This window comes from Athene noctua, chromosome 34 (genome assembly GCF_965140245.1).
Source record: "Athene noctua chromosome 34, bAthNoc1.hap1.1, whole genome shotgun sequence".
Taxonomy (NCBI): domain Eukaryota; kingdom Metazoa; phylum Chordata; class Aves; order Strigiformes; family Strigidae; genus Athene; species Athene noctua.
Genome location: NC_134070.1, coordinates 1111477 through 1136128, shown reverse-complemented (window position 1 = coordinate 1136128; position 24652 = coordinate 1111477). Strand labels below are relative to the sequence as shown.

The window sequence follows — 24652 nt, the reverse complement described above, 5'->3', positions numbered from 1 at the left end:
GGGTGGGGGGGGGCAGCTGGTCCCAGGACCAATCAGATTCAGGAACAGCCAGACCCAGCAACGGTCAGAGCCTTTCCTTGACCTTGATGCTCCAAAACAACCACCGTGGGATGACTGAGCTGGTTACAGCTCTCTGGCTGTATCGGGGTACCCCTGCTCTGGGGAGGGGCCCGGGAGTCCGGTGTAGTTCCCCCTTTCATGCTTAAACACCACGCCAGACACGTGAGAAGAAGCAGGGTCCGGTTGTTCACTAAAGTGCGACTGTACATAGGAGAAACCAGACCCCGGATACAACAGTCTGTGCGTCCAGGACCCGACCTAACGCTGTGCTCAAACGTACAGCCCCAGTCACAGACTCTCTGACTGTACTCACGCCTCACGGGAGCCGGGTGTGAGCTACAGTCGGACGAGACAGCATAAAAACTCTCTGCCTGTACTCACACCTCACCGGAGCTGGGTGTGAGCTACAGGTGGATGAGACAGCATAAAACTTCTCTGCCTGTACTCACGCCTCACTGGAGCTGGGTGTGAGCTACAGTTGGACGAGACAGCATAAAACCTCTCTGCCTGTACTCACACCTCACCGGAGCTGGGTGTGAGCTACAGGCGGATGAGACAGCATAAAACCTCTCCGCCTGTGCTCACGCCTCAGCCACAGACTCTCCGACTGTGCTCACCGGAGCCGATTGTGCGCTACAGTCGGACAATACAGCATAAAACTTGAATCCAGTTGTACCAACAACTGATGCCAAAACAGCCGTCGGCTACAGCCGGACCATGCGTTACAGTAACCGATCCTGATGTGCAATACGATTTGATTGTACGTACAAGTTGTGCACTACAGTCTGACTAGACTTAACTAGACTCAGTTGTACACTACAGCCTGACATTAAACTACAGGAATTACCACTTGCGAGACAACCACCTGCATCCCCGGGCCTGAGCCTGCATCCCCCCGCATCACCTGTATCAACACTGGGCTACAATAACACCGTCAACAAGGGATGAACAGGGCGGTTGTTTGCTACACCGGGAGCTGAACTCCGGTTGCGCGCAACAGCGCGTTGGGGGGGGGGGGACGGAGGGGACGTCGTGGGGATGTAGCAGGGACAGGTTGGAGGAGGACGAGTCAGCAGGACTGTCCGACTGTGTGCTACAGCTGGAGAGGGAGGTGGGATGACTGTAGGGGAGACAGGGTGACTGTAGGGGTGATGGGGTGGCTGTAGGGGAGTTCGGGGGGGGGGATTTCCATGTGAATTCAACCCTCGCTCACTCTGCTCTTTCCCCCCCCCCCCCCCTTAATTAAGAACCACCCTTTTTCCCCCTGACCCCACCCCATAGTTTTCCGCCTGACAACAGTTGGAGGGCAGGTGACACCTGGAGCCCTGCGGGAAGTGGGGGGGGACCTGGCCAGAGCCATGAACCCCCAGATTAAGAAGAAAAGATATTTTTTAAAAAAAAAAAAAAATCAATAAGGCAAAGAGGCTCTGCCCTCCCTGCCTAGCCCCACCCACTGACCCCACCCCATGGCAAATAGCCCCTCCCCTCTGCTCTTAGCCCCGCTCCCCGACAGTCACTTATAGAGGAGATGAACGCGGCTACCGTCGCAGTTGCCCCGGCCGAGCTTGTCGGCTTGTTCCGAGACCAGGCAACGGACCAGGGGGAGGTTGGGCTGGTAGAAGGGGGCCGGGGGGGCCGTGGCGGCACTTAACCCCGGTGAGAAATGGTTGTCGGCCTCACGGGAGGGGTTGGACGACCGGCGGCGGGACCGGAGCTGCTGGCGGTCCTGGAGCTGCTGGCGGAGCTCCGAGACACGTTCCTCCTTCTGCCGGGTGACAAATTTGGTGGTGGGGTGTTGGTGTTTGTTGTTGGGGTGTTGGTGCCCCAAAGGCGATCTACCCCTCTTAGCATGGGGTAGCAACACCTTGAAGCTACAACCCACCACGTTTTGGGGGTTTCAGCCCCGTTCCCAACCCACCTCGGCGATGATTTTCTCCAGCTCCCGGTTCTCCTTCTCCAACAGTCGGGATTTCTCCTCCTCGTTGTTGTTGGTGGATGACCCTGTCTTCATGGTGTCCTGCTGCTCCGACTGCCACTCACCTCGGGTGATGAGGCGCCGCATCTGCAACAGGCCCCTGCTCGTCCCTGTGTCGTCCCGCCCCCCACACCCGCACCCGACTGTCTCCTGCCGACCGCCATCGCCAACTTCCATCACCCTACCGGAGAAGAAACCTCCACGTCTACAGAGGCAACACCTTGACCCTACAAGGGCGGCTGTAGGACAACTGTTCCTCCCCCAACCCAAAAGAAACACCCGGACACCTCACACCCCCCTGACCTCCAGCCCTTTCCCCACCAGCACCTTGGGGACGAAGAGGACCACCAAGGTGATGTAGGAGGAGAAGACGACGGCCAACGAGGCGAAGGCGAAGGCCGCGTCCTGTTGGCTGCTGAGGATCATGGTGACGGGCGCCGTGATGAGGCAGAGGACCTGTGGGGAGGAAGGGGACGTTCTTGGGGTCACCGTATGAGTTGTAGGGTGACGATGGGGGGGTGAGGGGTGGGGAAATAGCCACCCTGGCTTACCGCTACGTTGTAGATGGCCATGCCCACCGCTCGGTGGTCGTTGATCTTCTCCGTGGACACGCTCTTGGTCTCATATGCCAGGAAGATGCCCAACAGCAGCAGCAACCCCTTGAAGCCGTAAAATATCCCTGGGGGGGACCACGGGGGGTCAAACAGGGTGTCCCCCCCCAACCTGGCCTAGGGTGGGGGGAACCACAGGGTGTCAAATAGGGACCCCCCAACCTGGCTCCATGGGTGTCTGGGTCTCCCCTTGGCTCCCTACAACGTGCCCGTGTCCCCAACCCTGCCTGTACCCAAAAATTTGCCTGTAGCCCCCAGTCCTGAGGCCTGAGCCCCCCGCCTGCCCCCCCCCGCCGAGCCCCCCCCCATGCCCACCGAGCCACGTGTTCATCTTGGTGGAGCTGCAATGCTCCAGCTGGGGCAGGATGGAGACGTCCGTGTCCGTCTTGGGCTCCTCCTTGGTGAATTCCTGGGGGTGACGGGGCGGGAGACGGGGTGTGAGGGGACACAGGGTGGGGGTGGTGGTGGTGAGGGGGGAGCCTTTGCTTCGGGCTCCCCCCAGCAGCACCCCAACGCTGTGAGCATCCCCCGGACACAATAACACCCCCTCAACACCATGAGCGTCCCCCCCCAGCACCACCCCGAGGCTGTGACCGTGCCCCCAGCAGCACCCCAACACCACGAGCATCCCCCCCAACATCCAGATCCCGCCTCTCCTCTCCCAGAATCCCCCCAACATCATGATCAACCCCCCCCCCCTCCCCAGCACTGCCCCACCTCGATGGTGCGGTGCAGGGGGTCCACGATTTGCCAGATGATCAACGTGACCACGTCCAGCCCCACAAGCAGCCCCACGGTGGCGTAGAGCTTCCAAGGCTCCAGGGTCTGGGGTGTGGGGACAGCACAAATGTCACCGAGACACGCCCCCCCGCCTCGTGACACCCCCTCCCCAGTCTCCCCCCTGGGTCAGGCCTCACCTTCCTCTTCTCCTTCTTCTCCTCCTTCTTGGTGAAGACGGTGTGGACCCACCAGATCTTGGTGAACATGCTGCCGTAGGCCAGGCTGAACCCCAGCCCCAGGAGCCACAGCCGGGCCTGCAGAGGGTACGGGGGTTGGGAAGAGCCGGTTGTACCTCCCTGTCCGGCTGTACCCACCTCCGCTGCACCCCCGTGGAGTGTAACCCCCTCCCATGGACCTCCCTTGAGCAACTCCTTTGGAAGTCTCCAGCTCTACTCCCAACTGTACCCGCTCCGGCTGTCCCCATCCCCTGGCTGTACCTCTGACTGTGCCTCCTCCAGCTGTCCCCATCCCCTGGCTGTATCTCTGGCTGTTCCTCCTCCAGCTGTCCCCATCCCCTGGCTGTACCTCTGACTGTTCCTCCTCCAGCTGTCCCCATCCCCTGGCTGTACCTCTGACTGTGCCTCCTCTGGCTGTCCCCATCCCCTGGCTGTATCTCTGACTGTGCCTCCTCCGGCTGTCCCCATCCCCTTGCTGTACCTCTGACTGTGCCTCCTCCAGCTGTCCCCATCCCCTGACTGTACCTCTGACTGTTCCTCCTCCAGCTGTCCCCATCCCCTGACTGTACCTCCGACTGTTCCTCCTCTGGCTGTCCCCATCCCCTTGCTGTACCTCTGACTGTGCCTCCTCCAGCTGTCCCCATCCCCTGGCTGTATCTCCAGCTGTCCTCATCCCCTGGCTGTATCTCCGGCTGTTCCTCTCCAGCTGTACTCCCTCCGGCTGTCCCCATCCCCTGTTTGTCCCCACTCTGCCTGTACCTCCCCAACCCCCCACCAGCCCCATACCTGACAGACGAAAGGGAAAAGCCCCGGCCCGATGTGGTACCCGTCGAGTCCCAGGGGGAAGACAGCAGCGAGCGCCAGCGTGCAGCCCACAGCCGTCATGTTGTTCAGGTACGGCTGTGAGTTCTGGATGTACCTGGGGGGAAGGTTGTTGAGAAGACGGGGGTGTCACCCAGCCACCACACTCAGCCATCGGCGATATATGACGTTCCACTAACCCGACGGGACGCGAGAAACGGGGACATGAAGCCAGATAACAGGAAACCACATGCTACAGCCAGACCCTTGATATCACCCGAAGCTCCTACGCGGTGAGACAAGCGACTGGGATATCTACTAACAACAACGTTTTGTCGCTGTCACCTTCTGTAGGAGGACATGGGAGCGTATAATCCTTTTTTTTTTTCCCTCCTGGGTGTTGCTAACCACATGCTGCTGAGGGTTTTTTTTTTTTAGCGGCTATGGGAAAGGAAAAGTGGGATATTTCCCCAAACACCTGGAAAATGGGGGGTATCACTGACCGGACGTGGCCGTTGTAGATGTTGAAGGCCAGGCAGATGATGGCCAGGAGGATGCCCAACGAGGCCAACACCGAGACGGAGATGAAGAGCTTCTGGGACAGGAATCGGAAGGTGGTGATGACCTTGGTGTAGTCGGCTGGAGGGGCACCTCCTGCAGAGCCCGTGGCACAATGAGGGGGCGTGGGGGGGGGGTCTTCCCGCCCCTTCCCCGTGGCAGGGACCCCCCCTGCTCACACCCCGCGTGCGGCGCTGCTCACCAATCCACTTGTCGTTGTTGTACCAGGACAGGTTGTCCTTGGTGCTGTCGTAGTAGCCAATCTTCTTGTAGACCCCTCCTGCAAGGGCAGCAGAGACGGGTCAGGTTGGAGGGCAGGAGGAGTGACACCACGCACACCCCCCCCTAACGCCTCCAGCCTTTGTGGACACCCCCACAGGATCACAGACTGCTTGGGGGTCGGAAGGGACCTCTGGGGGCCACCTGGTCCAACCCCCTGTTCAAACAGGACCACCCAGAGCCTGTTGTTCACATCCACGCGGCGCTGGGATGTCTCCAAGGACGGAGACTCCACCACCTGCACCGTGAAAAAGTGGCTCCTGATGCTCACTTGGAGCTTCCTCCGCTCCAGCCCCTTCGTCAGCTTCGTGGCCCTTTGCTGGATGCTCTCCAGTAGCTCTCTTGTACTGGGGAGCCCAGTACCGGCCCCATCTCTCCAGGGGTGACCACCTCCTCGACTTGCTCCGCCACTCCTCCAGCCCAGAACACCACTGGCCACCTTTACAAGGCCACATCACCGACTCGTGGGCAACGTGGTGACCACCAGCACCTCCAGGACCTTCTCTGCAAAACTGGTTGACCCCCCCCCAGCCTGGAGTTGTCCCTGGAGTTGTCCCTGGAGCACTTCTCCCCTTCTTCAACCTGATGAGGTTCCTCTCAGCCCACTTCTCCAACCTATCGAGGTCCTTCTGGGTGGCAGCACGACCCTCTGGCATCTCAGCCGCTCCTCCCAGTTTGGTGTCATCAGCAAACTGGCTGAAGGTTGCTCTCTGCCCCAGCATCCGGAGCATTCCTGAAGACGTTGACCAGGACTGGCCCCAGTATTGACCCCTGGGGTACACCACTGGTGACCGGCCTCCAACTGGACCTTCTGCCACTGGTCCCCAACCCCTGGACCCGGCCGTTCAGCCGCTTTTTCACCATCTCCTTGTCCAGCCCAGACCTCTTCTGTGAGGATCTTCTGGGACATGGTGTAGAAACCCCCTCCTGAAGCCGAGGTAGACAATGTCCACTGCTCTGCCCTCATCTACCAAGCCAGTAGAAGGTCACGATGGTCAAACACGGCTTCTCCTTGGTGAATCCGCGCTGGCTGCTCATGAAGATTTTCTTGTCCCAAGCTCCTTGCTTGTCCCCCAAACCGCCACCACCTCTGGGCCTCCCTTGGTCACATCCAGAGGACACACTGGCCACGTGGCCAGAAGAACATGGAGCACGGGGTTGTCCCGTGTGTGCCGCCACCCCTCGAGAGGTTGTGCAGCGGTAGGACGCGTTCCCGGTGCGCGTCTGAGGGTGGTTGCGCAGATAACATGGCCGCAACGCTGAGCTGCGGCTGTTGTGCGCGAAGGGGTGTTGCGGGATGCTGGGCGGTGGTCACCACGTGCAGCACGGTGACGGTGTCACCCCGATAGGGCGGCTGCCTGTGCTCACTCACCTTGCAGCTGCTCGATGAGCGTCCAGGCCATGCGGGAGCCGCTGGCGTCGAAGACAACGTGTCCCTGTGGGGTGGGAGGGAGATGGGTGTTGGCGACCTGTCAGGCGGCAGGACCACGTCCCCGGAGGGGTGTTGGGAAAACATTATCTCTGGGAGTTTTGGGGTAGCTCATGGGGGTTACCCTTGAGAGATGCCTTCAAGGCGCCCTCCCCACCACCTTGAAGGTGGTGTTGGGGACATGGGGGGACCTTGCTGGGGACGCGCTGGGGCCGGGGACTGGCAGGGGCTCAGGTGTGGGCGACGCACCGAGACGCCCTCGAAGGCAGAGGAGTTGAGGGCCCGGTAGATCTCATCGGTGATGTTCTTGTTGTTGTAGTTGAAGTCCTCCAGGCGCAACCCCTTCTTGACCAGCTCCGCCGAGGTCTTGTTGAGGGCCAGGGCCAGAGCCCAGATGGCATCGTAGGCCAGCGGCGCCTCCTGGAAGCCGCCTGTCTCCTCAGGGTTCTTGCCCAGCCTCTTCTGCAGCTTCTCAATGAACTCCTGGGACGTCTGGGATGGGCAAAAAAGATGGCGGTGATGCGGTGGCTGGGATGGAGCGTGCACCCCCTCCCTGGGGGTAGTGCCACGTGTGTCTCCCATCCTCCCCGTACCATGTTGGAGATGCTGCGGGTGTTCTCAGGGTTGAGCATGACGATCTCGGTGGTCACGTGTCCTTCCACGGCCTCGGCCATCTCCGCCTCGGTGCAGTTGATGGCCGGATCTTTGATGCGGAACCAGTTGTCGGCGTACCAGCCAATGAGGAACCAGACGTACTTCTTGCCGTACAGCTTCTCCTTGTAGACCTGTGTGGGCCAAGGGGCAGCGGTTTTACCCTTCACCCCCGTTCTTCCACCATCCCGCCGTCCATCGCTCTTCACCCCATCCCACCAGTCACCCAGCACGTCCATCCACCCTTCACCCCACGCCTCTGCTCAACTGTTTTCCTTCCCACCATCCCACCTGCCCGCCCGTCCATCCGTCCGTCCGTCCGTCCGTCCTACCACTCACATCTACCCGCGCTTCCACCCCCTTCATCCCAACACCTTTCTGCCCACACGCCGCACCACCCTTCACCCCACTGCCCATCTCCCCACCCTCCCAACTGCCCCGTGTCCACCTGACGTCTACCTTCTCTACTGCGTGCCCCACCATGGTCCCACACCCCCCACATCCCCCCCCTTTCCACCCCACGTCCCCCCCTTTCCACCCCTCACCTCACAGAAGACCTTACGCGCCTCCGTCTCGTAGAAGAGCCCCACAATGATACGGGCATCCTGGCGCTGTAGGGAGACAAGTCACCCGGGGGTAGCACCTTCTGCTCTTAGAGGGTCAACTCCACTCAGCCTCATTTGCATAACTTTGCATAGGGGTGCTGAGGAGGACCAGAACCTTGGCATTGCACGGCCAGGTCGTGGACGTTGCTGCCCATCTCCTGGCTGGAGGAGATGCGGCGTTGACGCGGACGCTTGGACATCTTGGGGTGTCTCTGCTCCCGTTGGGGTGCAGGACGTGGTTCCATCTGCACCCCGATGGTTGTGGGTGCCGTGGTGGGGGGCGAGGACCCGAGCACGGGCAGGGTGGACTCACCTTGAGGTTACGCACGGGCGCGGCGGGGTCGGAGAAGAAACTCTGACGGAAGGTGATCTCCAAACCGGCTTCCTTCACCCGCTGGTCCAGGTCGTCGAGGGTCTGGTAGCGGGCGGGCAGGAGGGGCAGGAAGCAGGAGGGAGGGGCAGGCAGGGGCGAGGGGGAGGGGACAGAGAATGCAGAGTGAGTCTGGGGGGAGGAGGGGGGGGCGCGGGTGGCGGGGTTGGGGGGCACCAAGCAAGGGTTGGGAGGCGGGTTGCTTGCCGGGGGTCGGCGTTAACGTCCCGTGGGAGAGGATTGAGCTTGGACCCCAACCGGGTCCAGGATGGGGGTTGAGAGGTTGTGGGGTAGAATTTTGGGGGGGAGAAGGGCAGCGGTGGAAGGGGGGGGGGGGGGGGGCGTGGCTGGCGTGCGTACCGAGGTGAAGACCTCCGTGGTCTGCTGGATGGTGGCGATCTTGGTCCAGCCCCACTTCTTGAAGAGCTGGACGCGGGTGGGGTTGTGCAGGGTGGCCGAGGGGTGGGTGCGGAAGAAGGTGGGGAAGCGCTGGCGGTTGGAGAGGGCGGGGGAGCTGGAGCCGTACGACAGCTGGAAGGGGGGGGGGGTGAGGGGGGTGGAGGGGGGTGTCAGCACCCAACAGTCGCTCCACCTCCACCCTCTGACACCGCTACGGCGGCCTGTAGCCCATCGACCACCGCTCGAGGGGACGGCGGGCGGCTGGATGGGCGCTGAGGGCAGGAAGCGCGGTGGGTACAACCACCGGCTACAGCCCCGTGCGTAGCTACAGCCAGACGCGCCGCAACACCCGTGTGCCCAGCAACAACGGTCTGGATGTAGATACAGAGGTAGCAACAGCCACGGAGGTAGCAACAACCTGAGAGCAACAACCACACACATAGCAACAGTTGCACACTGAAGGCAACAGCCACACATAGAGCAACAACCACACAGGGAGCAACAACCTGAAAGCAACAACCACATGTGCTGCAACAACCACACGTGTAGCAACAACTTGAAAGCAACAGCCGCCCATAGAACAACAACCACACAAGTAGCAACGAAAGCAACAACCACACGTGTAGCAACAACCTGAAAGCAACAGCCGCCCATAGAACAACAACCACACAAGTAGCAACGAAAGCAACAACCACACGTGTAGCAACAACCTGAAAGCAACAGCCGCACATAGAGCAACAACCACACAGGTAGCAACGAAAGCAACAACCACACGTGTAGCAACAACCTGAAAGCAACAGCCGCACATAGAGCAACAACCACACAGGTAGCAACGAAAGCAACAACCACACGTGTAGCAACAACCTGAAAGCAACAGCCGCACATAGAGCAACAACCACACAGGTAGCAACGACTTCAAAGCGACGGCCACACGTGTTGCAACGACCTGAAAGCAACAGCTGCACACGTGCCAACAACGGGACATGTAGCAACAACCTGAAAGCAAGCCACGCACGTAGCAACAACCACAGAGGCAGCGACACCCACACATGCAGCAACAAGCTGAAAAGAACAGCTGGACATGGAGCAACAGTTGCCCTCGCAGTAAGAGCTGGTTTTGCCATGGCAGGACACAGCCACACCAGCAGCAACAACCACACCCCAAGCAACAACCGTAGCTACAGCCGTACACGCAGCCATGTCGCCCCTCCCCGTTTCACCGCACACCCCGCTGCCTCCAGGCACGTCCCACCCCATGACACCGCCCCCCCCCCCCCCCCCCCCCTTCAACCACCCCACCAACCCCCCATCCCGGTACACCCCAACAGGCAACAGCCCGTTGTCACCTCCATCCCCACCTCGGTCTCCGCCCGCCGCGCCGCGCCCATGCAGGGTCTGAGCAGCAAGCAGGCGTAAAGGGGGGGTCCCCCAGCTCCTGTACACCCCCCCACCACCCCGCTCCCCAGCCCCCCGTGACCTTGGGGACATCCCTGGGGATGAGGAGGTGCTTCCTCACCACGATGAGGTTCCACATCCGGGCGGCCTCGGCCACCAGCGTGGAGACGCTGCTACAACCGGGCATGAGGATGATCTTGATGGGGTCGTTGTAGAGAAGCTCGTAGAGGTACTTGGTGGCCTGGCCGGGGTCACACTGCGGGGAGGGGGCAGGGGGGGGGGGGACACGACACACACGCACACATATAAAGGGGGGTTGGGGACAAGGCGAGTGGCTGCGGGGACACCCCTCAGCCCACTTCCTCCCAGTATAACCCACTGGCTGGCCCCCCTGCCCCCCCAGCTCCATCCCAAAGACCCTTCCAGGGGAACCCGGGTGTCCGGTTGGACCCGAACACGTCTGGGAAGGGGGGAGAGGGCGGGGGGAAGGGTGGTGGAAGAAGGGAGAGGGGGGCAGGGTGCCTGCACACACCCCCCCCACACCCCCCCCCCCCAATGCCCTGCTCTTTCTTGGGGGTCTATGAATAATTCAGGGCACGAATGGTCCGGAAAAGGAGCCAGGCACCGTCACCATGGCAACCCAGTGGCAGACCCAGCAGCATCCGTTGTCGTGGCAACCAGGCAGTACCAGTAAAGGGGGGGGGGGTGTGGAGGAGGGGTTTTGGGGGGGGGGGAGGGGGGGAATGGGACAGACAGGAGGGGGGGTGCAGGGTAACAGGGGTCCAGGAGCTTGGTGGGATACGGGATGGGGGGGGGGGGGTGCATTTTGGGGGGGGGGGGAAGGTTGTTGGGGGCAGATTGAGGAGGGGGGGGCAGAGGGTGAAGGGAGGGAGGGGACAGACAGCGGGAGGCGCAGGACGGACAGTCGGACACGGACAGTCGGACACGGGAGGGACATGGGGGGCAGGATGGAAGGAGGGGGAGGGCACAGTGGGGTGTGGGGGGGCAAGGCCAGGGGTCAAGGTCCCCCTACCCCCTTACCAATGCCCGGATCTCCTCCCTGCCTGCCCCCCCCAAGAGCCCCCCCCCGCTCCTCCCTCCTGCCTGCCCCTGCCTTCACCTTGAGCTGCCCACGCTGCCTCTGCCATCCTCATCCTCCCCACACCCCCCAACCCCCACCGCCACGCAGTGCCCCCCCAGTGCTCCCCCAACCCCCCCCAGACACACGCTGCCCCCCAACCTGCACCTGTGCTCCCCCCCCAGACATACCCTCTGCACCCCACAGCTCTGCCCCACACCCCCAAACCCTCAGCACCCCGCCAGGCTCCGCGTCAGCAGCCCCCCCCCCCCCCCCCCTTCCAGCACATCCCCTGCCCCCCACCAGTGCCCTATATACCCACAATGCCTCCTGGCCTCTGCCTGGGCCCCCCTGCCCTATATATTCCCCCCCCGCTCCTTGCCTTAACCTCCCTGCCCTATATACCAGCCCCCTCCTCAGACCCAGTGCCCCATATAGCTGCCCTATAGCCCTGCCCCCTCCCACCACCCATCACTGTCCTCCCGCCCCATCCGTGTCACCCCTCAACGCCCCCTTGTCCCGTCCCCATCCCATCACCCCCTGGTGTCCCCCTGCCCCATCCCACCACCCCTCAGTGACCTCCTGCCCCATCCCGCCACCATCATCATCCCCACCACCCCCTGGTGTTCCCCTGCCCCATCCCGCCACCCCCTGGTGTTCCCCTGCCCCATCCCATCACCCCCTGGTGTCCCCCTGCCCCATCCCGCCACCACCATCGTCCCAACCACCCCCTGGTGTCCCTCTGCCCCATCCCACCACCCCCTGGTGTCCCCCTGCCCCATCCCACCACCATCATCATCCCCACCACCCCTTGCCGTTCCCCTGCCCCATTTCCACCACCATCATCATCTCCACCACCCCTCAGTGACCTCCTGCCCCATCTCCAACCCCCCCCTGCCCCATCCCACCACCCCTAAGTCCCCCTGCCCCAGCCCACCACCCCTTGCCACCCCCTTGCCCCATCAACCATCCCCTGCCCCATCCCGCCACCACCATCATCCCTAACCACCCCTCGCCGTTCCCCTGCCCCATTTCCACCACCATCCCCTTCGCTGCGCCCCCTACCCCAGCCCACCACCCCTGGGTGTCCCCCTGCCCCATCTCACCACCCCCTTTGCCCCATCCACCATCCCTGCCCCATCTGCACCACCACCATCATCCCCACCACCCCTCGCTGCTCCCCTGCCCCATTTCCACCACCATCACCATCTCCACCACCCCTCGGTGTCCCCCTGCCCCATCCCAACACCCCTCACCACCCCCTTTGCCCCATCAATCATCCCCCTACCCCACCATCACCATCCCCACACCACCCCCCAACCCACCACCTCTTGCCATCCCCCCCCCCCACCCCGCCCGCCCCCCATCCCCTCTCTCACTTTACTATCATGATGGATCAGCCGCAACTCATAATCGGGCAAGATGTCCCTCCGACTGTTGATGTCCTCCAAGGCCATACGGACGGCGGGCAGGCAGGCCTGGCCCCCCGGCCACCCCCCACTCATGGGGAAGAGCGCCCCGACGTGAACCGCCTTCTTGCCTGTACCCACCGACGGGCGCGACACCAGCGAGACGCTGAGCACCACCACCAAAAGCCAACGAGGTGGCTTGGGTGACACCAGGGGACCCGCCATTCCCGGGGTCAAGACGTATGGATGGCGGGGATTCGGTTGGCCATGGCGTAAGAGGGATTTTTATTTTTTTTTTTTTTGGGGGGGGTGGGGTGGGAGGGTTGATGTCACCAGCTCCGGAGGTGAGGTTGGAATGGTAATGAGGTGGGGAGGGGAAATGGGGAGTCGGGGGGAGAGGGAGGAAGGCTGGCGAGCGGAGAGATGGAGACGGGGAAATACGAGGGATGGGGATGGAAAATAACGGGATGGGGATGGAAAATTATGGGATGGGGATGGAAAATAACGGGATGGGGATGGAAAATAATGGGAAGGGGATGGAAAATAATGGGAAGGGGAGGGGAAAATAACGGGAAGGGGAGCGGAAAGATGGAGGGATGGGGAGCGGAAAATAACGGGATGGGGAATGGAAAATAACGGGAAGGGGAGCGGAAAAATAAGAAGGATGGAGACGGGAGAATAAGAGGGATGGGGATGGAAAATAAGAGGGGTGGGGAGTGGAGAGATGGAGGGGGGGGTGGAAAAGGAGAGGGATGGGAAAGAGAGGGATGGAGGTGGGAAAACCGAGGGACGGGGATGGAAAATCGAGGGGTAGGGAGCGGAAAGATGGAGAGCGAAGAAGAGGGGGGGGGGGGGTGCTGGGGAACGGAAAATACGGCAGGATGGAGAGCGGAGAAAAACGGAGGGATTTGGGGTGGAGAATCCGGAGGGATGGAGCCGGGAAAAGACGGAGGGATGGGGAGAGGAAAACAGAGGGATGGGGCTGGGAAAGAGAGGGAGAGGGAGCGGAAAAATGGAGGGCTGGGGAGGAAGGGATTGAGGGCGAGGGCTGGAGCTCAGCGCCGGGGAGGGCTGGAGGGAGAGGGGGGGCTGGCAGGAGGGGAGGAAGGCAGGGAGAGGGGAGGGGAGGGGGGGACACAGGCGGTGGGAGGGAGGGATGGGGGTGGGTGGGTGATGGGGGGGGGGTGGAGGGCTGGGAGGAGGAGGGGGGATGGAGGGAGGGGGGGGGTGGAGCGAGGAAGGCTGGGAGGAAGAGGAGGGGGGATGGGAGGAGGAGGAGGAGGGAGAGGGGCGATGGAAGGGTGGAAGTGCCATGAAGCCATGTCGGGCTGGATGGGGGTCCCGGGGGGTGCCCACCCCCCAGGGCAGAGCTGGGGGGGACCCCAGGGTCCCCCGGCCTCACGTCCAGCTTGGGGTGCTGAGGACAGGCCCAGCGGGGTGCGGGGGGGGGGGGGGGGAGACACATGGCCATGGGGGGGGGACACACATGGGGGGGACGTACTCACCTGAGAGAGGGCGACGCACTGCGGGGGGGAAACTGAGTCACACAGAGACCCCCACACACACACACACACGTGGTCGGGGCTGGGGTTGGCACTCAGACACCCCCCACCCCAGGGACCCCTATGGGGGTCTGACACCCCCACCCCAGGGACCCCCCAATCCCACGGATCCCCCACAAGGACCTGAACCCCCACCCTAGAGACCCCCCAACCCCAGGAGTCCCCCCATGGGGGCCTGAACCCCCACCCAGGGACCACCCAACCCCACAGACAACTGAACTGGACCCCCCTAACCCCCCAGACACCCCCTGAAAACCCACTGACCCCACCCCAGACACCCCCAACCCCAGAGACACCCCATGGAGACCTGAAGAAGGACCCCCCCACCCTCAAAGACACCCCATGGGAACAGGAACCACCACCCCAGGGACACCCCAACCCCAGAGACGCCCCAAGAACCCCCCCCAACCCCAGAGACACCCCATGAGGATCTGAACAGGGACAGCCCAACCCCAGAGACACCCCAAGAACCCCCCCAACCCCAGAGACACCCCAAGAACCCCCCAACCCCAGAGACACCCCATGAGGATCTGAACAGGGACACCTCAACCCCAGAGACACCCCAAGAACCCCCCCAACCCCAGAGACACCCCATGAGGATCTGAACAGGGACACCTCAACCCCAGAGACACCCCAAGAACCCCCCCCAACCCCAGAGACACCCCATGAAGACCTGAAGAAGGACACCCCAACCCCAGAGACACCCCAAGAACCCCCCAACCCCAGAGACACCCCATGAGGATCTGAACAGGGACACCCCAACCCCAGAGACACCCCAAGAACCCCCCAACCCCAGAGACACCCCATGAAGACCTGAAGAAGGACACCTCCGCCCCCCCCACCTCACAGTCACCCTCCATCCACCCCCTCCCATCCCCTGGGGACCCCACTCACGCTCGCAGATGGGTTTGGGGGTGCTCCAGCGCCCCAACTTGGTGCAGTTACTACGGGCGCTGCCCACCAGGCGGAACCCCGGGTTGCAGCTGTACTCGGTCCACGTCCCCTCCACTGGCACCCGCTCCATCGCCCGCGGCACCGCCTGTCCGTTCTCCAGGCTCAGGTGCATCTTGGGACAGGTCCTCACTTGGGGGGGGGGGGTATGGGGAAAATTAGGGGGGGGTGTGAACTCCACACCCTTCCCAGGGTAACCCCTACCAACGGCGGTGGGTGCTGGTTGGGGTCTGTGGGGATGGGGATGGGGATGGGGATGGTAACAGTGATGGGGATGGGGATGGTAACGGTGTTGGGGATGCTGATGGTGATGGTAACGGTGTTGGGGATGGGGATGGTAACGGTGTTGGGGATGCTGACAGTGATGGTAGCGGTGTTGGGGATGCTGATGGTGACGGTAACGGTGTTGGGGATGCTGACGGTGACGGTAACGGTGTTGGGGATGCTGACAGTGATGGTAACAGTGTTGGGGATGCTGATGGTGACGGTAACGGTGTTGGGGATGCTGACAGTGATGGTAACGGTGTTGGGGATCATAACGGTGTTGGGGATGGTGATGATGATGGTAATGGTGATGGTAACGGTGTTGGGGATGCTGATGGTAACGGTGTTGGGGATCATAATGGTGTTGGGGATGGTAATGGGGATGGTGATGATGGTAATGGTGATGGTAACGGTGTTGGGAATGCTGACAGTGATGGTAACGGTGTTGGGGATGCTGATGGTGATGGTAACGGTAATGGGGATGCTGACGGTGATGGTAACGGTGTTGGGGATGCTGATGGTAACGGTGTTGGGGATGCTGACAGTGATGGTAACGGTGTTGGGGATCATAACGGTGTTGGGGGTGGTAATGGGGATGGTGATGATGATGCTAATGGTGATCGTAACGGTGTTGGGGATGCTAATGGTGATCGTAACGGTGTTGGGGATGCTGACGGTGACGGTAACGGTGTTGGGGATGCTGACAGTGATGGTAACGGTGTTGGGGATCATAACGGTGTTGGGGATGGTGATGATGATGGTAATGGTGATGGTAATGGTGTTGGGGATTGGAACAGTGATGGTGATGATGAGGGTAACAGTGATCATGGTTGTGTTGATGGTAACGGTGACAATGATGGTAACAGTGGTGGCAATGGTCATGGTGATGGGGATGCAGACAGTGATGGTAACGGTGGTGATAATGGTGACAGACACGGTAATGGTGATGGGGATTGGTGATGCTAGCAGCGATCATGTGACGGTAACGGTGATTGGCGATGGTGATGGTGATGGTAAGGTCATGGTGAAGGTCATGGTGATGGTGATGGAGATGCTGCTGATGACAGCGATGGTGACAGTAATGGTGACGGAGAGTGGTGATGCGAATGGTGATTGTGATGGTAATGGTGATGGAGAAGATGATGACAGTGATGGTGTTGGGGATGGTAAGGGTGATGGTGACGCTGACGATGGCAGTGATAGTGACAGTGATGGTGACAGTGGCAGTTACGGTCATGGTGAAGGTCAAGGCAACGGTGACGTAGATGCTGATGATGACAGTGGTGGTAACAGTGACGGTGACTGGTGACGGTAACGGTGATGGTGACAGTGATGGGTGATGGTAATGGTGATCACACTGGTAATGGTGATAGTAGCGGTGACGTGATGGTAACGGCGATGGAGATGGTGATGATGACAGTGGTGGTGACGGTGACAGTGACTGGTGATGGTCATGGTGATGGAGATGGTGACGATGACAGTGGTGGTGATGGTGACAGTGACTGGTGATGGGAACGGTGATGGAGATGGTGACAGTGATGGTCATGGTGAAGGTCATGGTGATAGAGATGGTGACGATGACAGTGGTGGTGACGATGACAGTGGTGGTGACGATGACAGTGACTGGTGATGGGAACGGTGATGGTCACGGTGAAGGTCATGGTGATGATGACAGTGGTGGTGATGGTGACAGTGACTGGTGATGGGAATGGTGATGGAGATGGTGACAGTGATGGTCATGGTGAAGGTCATGGTGATGGAGATGGTGACGATGACAGTGGTGGTGACGGTGACAGTGACTGCTGATGGGAACGGTGATGGTCACGGTGAAGGCCATGGTGATGGTGATGATGGGGATGGGGGTTGGTGATGCTAACGGTGATCGTGACGGCGACAGTGGCGGTAAAAACGAGGATGGTGACAAGCATGACGCCGGGGATGGTGTAACGGCGATGGCGCCGGGGCCGGGGCTGACGACGGGGCTGGGGAACACAGTGACGGTGACAGGGACGGGACGGGAGCGCCGGCGGCGCTAACGGTGATCCCCACGGGGCCGGCGCCGGGCGCGGGGCCGGGGCCACTCACGGCAGCGGCTGGGGTGGCCCATGGCGGTCCAGGTGCCGTCGCGCTGACACTTGCGCACTTTGGGCCCCACGATCTCGCGGTCGGGCCGGCAGACGTACTCGATCTCGTAGTCGAAGGGGAGGAAGCGGACGCTCTGCACCTCCTCGGGGGTCAGTCCCCGGTAGCGGATCCCCCCGTCCCGCGGCGGGTGGATGATTTGGCACCCTGGGGTGGGGTGGGGGGAGAGGGGAAGGAGGGTGGCGGTGTCACACGGCGGGGGGGTCGGTTTGGTTTTGTTTTGGAGGAGGAGGGGGGAGCGGGGGTGTCGGCGTCACAGCCGCGTCCTCGTGCGCTCGCACGCGTGACGTACCTTCGGTGAGGTTCACGTGAACGGCCGCCCGGGCGGGCGCCGCGCTCAGCGCCGACACCAGCACCAGCACCAGCAGCATCTGCGGGGACGGTGACAGCCCCGCGCTTGCGGGGGGACGCGGGGACGCGCACGCGCACGTGCACACGCGTGTGCGGGTCCCCCAGCGCCTCCCTCCGCCTCCTCTGCCCGCACAAGGGGCAGCCCCAAAGCATCCCCTGTAGATTACACCCCCCTTACTCCATAGAGTACATCCCCTATAGATTACACACCCCTTACCCCATAGAGTACATCCCCTATAGATTACACACCCCTTACTCCAGAGTACATCCCCTATACACCCCCCTTACTCCACAGAGTACATCCCCTATAGATTACACACCCCTTACTCCAGAGTACATCCCCTATACACCCCCCTTACTCCACAGAGTACATCCCCTATAGATTACACACCCCTTACTCCAGAGTACATCCCCTATACACCCCCCTTACTCCACAGAGTACATCCCCTATAGATTACACACCCCTTACTCCAGAGTACATCCCCTATACACCCCCCTTACTCCACAGAGTACATCCCCTATAGATTACACACCCCTTACTCCAGAGTACATCCCCTATACACACCCCTTACTCCATAGAGTACATCCCCTATAGATGACACCCCCCTTACCCCATAGAGTACATCCCCTATAGATTACACACCCCTTACTCCATACAGTACAACCCCTATAGATTACACACCCCTTACTCCAGAGTACATCCCCTATACACCCCCCTTACTCCACAGAGTACATCCCCTATAGATTACACCCCCCTTACTCCATAGAGTACATCCCCTATAGATTACACACCCCTTACTCCATACAGTACAACCCCTATAGATTACACACCCCTTACTCCAGAGTACATCCCCTATACACACCCCTTACTCCACAGAGTACATCCCCTATAGATTACACACCCCTTACTCCAGAGTACATCCCCTATACACCCCCCTTACTCCACAGAGTACATCCCCTATAGATTACACCCCCCTTACTCCATAGAGTACATCCCCTATAGATTACACCCCCCTTACTCCATAGAGTACATCTCCTATAGATTACACCCCCCTTACTCCATAGAGTACATCCCCTATAGATTACACACCCCTTACTCCATACAGTACATCCCCTATAGATTACACACCCCTTACTCCAGAGTACATCCCCTATACACCCCCCTTACTCCACAGAGTACATCCCCTATAGATTACACCCCCCTTACTCCATAGAGTACATCCCCTATAGATTACACCCCCCTTACTCCATAGAGTACATCTCCTATAGATTACACCCCCCTTACTCCATAGAGTACATCCCCTATAGATTACACACCCCTTACTCCATACAGTACAACCCCTATAGATTACACACCCCTTACTCCAGAGTACATCCCCTATACACACCCCTTACTCCACAGAGTACATCCCCTATAGATTACACACCCCTTACTCCAGAGTACATCCCCTATACACACCCCTTACTCCACAGAGTACATCCCCTATAGATTACCCCCCTTACTCCATAGAGTACATCCCCTATAGATTACACACCCCTTACTCCATACAGTACAACCCCTATAGATTACACACCCCTTACTCCAGAGTACATCCCCTATACACACCCCTTACTCCACAGAGTACATCCCCTATAGATTACACCCCCCTTACTCCATAGAGTACATCCCCTATAGATTACACACCCCTTACTCCATACAGTACAACCCCTATAGATTACACACCCCTTACTCCAGAGTACATCCCCTATACACACCCCTTACTCCACAGAGTACATCCCCTATAGATTACACACCCCTTACTCCAGAGTACATCCCCTATACACCCCCCTTACTCCACAGAGTACATCCCCTATAGATTACACCCCCCTTACTCCATAGAGTACATCCCCTATAGATTACACCCCCCTTACTCCATAGAGTACATCTCCTATAGATTACACCCCCCTTACTCCATAGAGTACATCCCCTATAGATTACACACCCCTTACTCCATACAGTACAACCCCTATAGATTACACACCCCTTACTCCAGAGTACATCCCCTATACACACCCCTTACTCCACAGAGTACATCCCCTATAGATTACACACCCCTTACTCCAGAGTACATCCCCTATACACACCCCTTACTCCACAGAGTACATCCCCTATAGATTACCCCCCTTACTCCATAGAGTACATCCCCTATAGATTACACACCCCTTACTCCATACAGTACAACCCCTATAGATTACACACCCCTTACTCCAGAGTACATCCCCTATACACACCCCTTACTCCACAGAGTACATCCCCTATAGATTACACACCCCTTACTCCAGAGTACATCCTCTATACACACCCCTTACTCCATAGAGTACATCCCCTATAGATTACACACCCCTTACTCCATAGAGTACATCCCCCATAGATTACACACCCCTTACTCCATACAGTACAACCCCTATAGATTACACACCCCTTACTCCAGAGTACATCCCCTATAGATTACACACCCCTTACTCCAGAGTACATCCCCTATAGATTACACACCCCTTACTCCATACAGTACAACCCCTATAGATTACACACCCCTTACGCCAGAGTACATCCCCTATACACACCCCTTACTCCATAGAGTACATCCCCTATAGATTACGCCCCGCAGCCCCTATAGCACACGCCCCCATAAACGCGTCACCCCCTATAGAGCACCCGCGTGCACCCGCGCACGCGCACGTGCACACACACACACACACACGCTGATCCCCTATAGAATTACACACCCCGTGGGCGCACGTGGGCACCTGCATGTCCTTGTAAATCCTCTCCTATAGGTGCCAGGGCAACCTACACCCCGCTTGCACACCCGCGGGGCAACCTACACCGGGATTACACACACGGCGCAACCTACACCCCGCTTGCACACTCATGGCACAAGCTACACCACAGTTACACACATGGTGCAACCTACACCCTGCTTGCACACCGATGGTGCAACCTACACCGTGGTTACTCACACAGCGCAACCTACACCTTGCTTGCACACCCGCAGGGCAACCTACACCGTGGTTACACACATGGTGCAACGTACACCTTGCGCACACACTCACAGGGCAACCTATACCGTGGTTACACACATGGTGCAACATATACCCTGCTTGCACACCCGCAGGGCAACCTACACCGTGGTTACACACACGATGCAACCTACACCCCGCTTACACACTCATGGCGCAAGCTACACCACAGTTATACACACGACGCAGCCTACACCCCGCTTGCACACCCATGGTGCAACCTACACCATGGTTACACACACGGTGCGACCTACACCCCGCTTTCACATCTGTGGTGGAACCTACACCCCGCCTGCACACTCGCTGTGCAACCTACACCATGGTTACACACATGGTGCAACCTACGTCCCACTTGCGCACTCGCGGCACAACCTACACTGTGGTTACACACACGGTGCAACTTAAACCTCCCTTACACACGCACAGTGGAAGATGCACACACGTTGTCCACTTCTATACGTGTGCGGGGCAACCTACACCCCGCTTGCACACTCGCAGAGCAACCTACACCCCACTTGCATGCTCGCAGCACAACCTACACCATGGTTACACACACGGTGCAACCTACACCCCGCTTGCACACTCACGGCGCAACCTACACCATGGTTACACACGTCACAAGCTACACCCTGCTTGCACACCCACAGCACAACTTACACCATGGTTACACACATGGCGCAACCTACAATTCGCTGGCACACCCACAGTGCAGCCTACAACATGGTTACACACACAGTGCAACCTACACCCCACTTGCACACCCGCAGGGCAACCTACACCCTGCTTGCACACCTGTGGTGCAACCTATACCATGGTTACACCCACGACACAACCTACACCCTGCTTGTACACCCACAGTGCAAACCTACACCCTGCTTACACACTCACAGTGCTAGTTACACCCGTTTGCACACACAGAGCACGAGCTACACCCCGTTCACCTCACGCAGTGCAAACTACACCCTGCTTACACACGCATAGCACGAGCTACACCCCCTTGCACACACAAGGAGTGAGTTACAGCTGTTTACACATGTACTCAGCAAACTACACCTCATTTGCACACTCAGTGCAACCTACACACTACTTACACATGCACAGTGCGACCTACACCCCGCTTGCACACTCACAGTGCTTACACCTCATGCACCCACACAGTGTAAACTACACCTTCCTTACACACACACACAGTGCAACCTACACCCTGCTTGCACACTCACAGTGTAAACTACACCCCGCTTGCACACTCACAGTGGTTTACACCCCACTTGCACACACAGTGCAAACTACACCTTCCTTACACACACACTGCAACCTACACCCCAATTGCACATTCACGGTGTAAACCACACCCTGTTTGCACACTCACGGTGTAAACTACACCCCGCTTGCACACTCACAGTGCAGTTTACACCCCACTCGCGCACACACAGTGCAAACTACACCTACTTTACACACACACAGTGCAACCTACACCCTGCTTGCACACTGACGGTGTAAACCACACCCTACTTGCACACTCACGGTGTAAACCACACCCCGCTTGCACACTCACAGTGCAAACTACACCTTCCTTACACACACACAGTGCAACATACACCCCACTCACACACTCACAGTGTAAACCACACGCCACTTGCACACTCACAGTGCAGTTTACACCCCTCTTGCACACACAGTGCAAGCTACACCTTCCTTACACACACACAGTGCAACATGCACCCCACTTGCACACTCACAGTGTAACCTACACCCCGCTTGCACATTCACGGTGTAAACCACACCCCGCTTGCACACTCACAGTGCAAACTACACCTTCCTTACACACACAGGGTGCAACCTACACCCTACTTGCACACTCACGGTGTAAACCACACCCCACTTGCACACTCACAGTGTAACCTACACCCCGCTTGCACATTCACGGTGTAAACCGCACCCCGCTTGCACACTCACGGTGTAAACTACACCCCACTTGCACACTCAGTGCAGTTTACACCCCACTCACACACTCACAGTGCAAACTACACCTTCCTTACACACACACAGTGCAACCTACACCCTGCTTGCACACTCACGGTGTAAACCACACCCCGCTTGCACACTCAGTGCAAACTACACCTTCCTTACACACACACACTGCAACCTCCACCCCGCTCACACACTCCCAAGTGCAAATTACACCCCGCTCCCACACCAGAGCGCAACCTACACCGCGGTTACACACGCAAAGTCCAAACTACACCCCACTTACACAGATCCGGGGAACACGAGGGTGCAAACACCCCGTAAAGACACCCCCCCCCCCCCCCGCTCCCCCCCCCCCGGCGCCGAAACCAGCCGCCGCAGAGATAAATAATTATTTATAGTTAGTTTAGGTTTGGTTGAAAAGCGTGTCGATTTTTTAAAAAAAAAATTTAAAAATATATATTTTTAATAAAATATATATATATTTATACGTATTTTTATAAAAAAAATATTTGAAATCATTTTAAAAATATATCATTTAAAAAATATATCTATAAAATATATATAAAAATATATTCAAAATATATTCTTTTTAAAAAATATTTTTTCAAACCGTTTTCGATTTTTTTTTCCTTTTTTTTTTCCTTTTTTTTTTTTTTTTTAACATCGAATAAATTAATTAATAATCATTTAACCGGGCGAGGAGGAGGGGGGGGGGGGGCAAAGAATTTCCCGGCTGGCACAGGGTGGGCCCGATCCTGGCCTAGGGAGTGGTTGGGGGGGGGGGGGGGGGGGGCCCAGTTTGTGTTGCCCCCCCGCCCCCCCCCCCGGCTCCTTCCAGCACAGCCAGGCCTTGGGGTAATTAACCCGGGCGCTAATCAGAGCTAATTAGAGGCGCTAAGGCAGTTGCTTGGTTACTGCTGAGCTCGTAGGACGCAGGCGTGGCCCCCCCCGGCCCCCCCTCCCCCGATCTTGCCCCCCCCAATCGCCCCCCCCCCCCCCCCCCATGGGTGGCACTGCTGGGGGATGTGCGCAGTGGAGGGGGGGGGGGGGGGAGCACCCATGGGACCCCAACTTGGGGACGGGGGGGGGGCTTGGGGGGGGGGTGAGGTGCCCTCCAGTGTTGGCAAAGGGCCCCCCCCCCCACCTCAGCACCCCAAATTTTCCCGCCCTGCAACGGATTTGGGGGGGGGCAGGATTGGGGGGGGGGGGAACGCCAGGGTGAGGGGGGGATCCCGGGACTGCGGGGGGGGGGGGGGGTCCTAGGATAAAGGAGGGGGGGCCCAGGGTGAAGGGGGGGGCCCAGGATGAGGGAAGGGGGGGGGGTGTGGAGGGGAATTGAGGTCCCGGGGGGGGGGAGTTTGGGGGTCCCAGGGTTTAATCGGGGGGGCGGGGGGGGGCGGCGAGGGACCGTCAGGGTCTTGGGGGGGGTGGAGGAGGAATTGGGGGGGGGTCAGGAGCCCCAAGATGGGGGGGGGGGGGGGACACACACAGGGGTCCCACGATGGGGGGGGGGGGGGGCCCAACGTGTTAGGTTGGAGGGGGGGGTGCAGGTTTTGGGGGGGGGGCATTATTGGGGTGAAAACAAGAGGGGGGGGGTGTCAACCCCACCCTCCCCTGGCCACAAAAGATGGGGGGGGCAGTGCCCCTCCCTACCCCCCTACCTCATCCCAACCCCTGCCAGAAAAAGGGGGGGGGCCCTATTTTATTTTTTGGGGGGGGGGGGGGTGTTGTCTTACCTTGGCCTGGGCTTGTCCGCGGGGGGGGAGGAGGAGCCT

General features: G+C 59.2%; 1 protein-coding gene across 1 annotated transcript; it reads right to left on the bottom strand.

Moving 5' to 3' along the window:
• Positions 1-232: 232 nt before the first annotated feature.
• On the bottom strand, positions 233-24652 carry GABBR1 (gamma-aminobutyric acid type B receptor subunit 1). Its single transcript, XM_074930484.1, has 23 exons — positions 24614-24652; positions 17788-17866; positions 17439-17642; positions 15033-15221; positions 14082-14099; positions 12547-12707; positions 10211-10345; positions 8656-8826; positions 8239-8340; positions 7866-7931; positions 7263-7454; positions 6919-7161; positions 6613-6676; positions 5164-5241; positions 4907-5057; positions 4389-4521; positions 3564-3680; positions 3364-3471; positions 2962-3055; positions 2587-2714; positions 2363-2491; positions 1979-2122; positions 233-1825 (listed from the first exon to the last, which is right to left on the bottom strand). Exons 2-23 carry the CDS (start codon positions 17864-17866, stop codon positions 1574-1576), a joined length of 2958 nt encoding a protein of 985 aa, XP_074786585.1. The 5' UTR covers positions 24614-24652; the 3' UTR covers positions 233-1573.

Excerpts from the sequence above, each read along its gene's own strand:
- GABBR1 (XM_074930484.1), bottom strand. The coding sequence starts at position 17,866 with ATGCTGCTGGTGCTGGTGCTGGTGTCGGCGCTGAGCGCGGCGCCCGCC. Across the intron at positions 3,472-3,563 it reads AGAAGAAGGAGAAGAGGAAG|ACCCTGGAGCCTTGGAAGCT; the intron begins GTGAGGCCTGAC and ends CCCACACCCCAG. Across the intron at positions 2,492-2,586 it reads TGGCCATCTACAACGTAGCG|GTCCTCTGCCTCATCACGGC; the intron begins GTAAGCCAGGGT and ends TCCTCCCCACAG.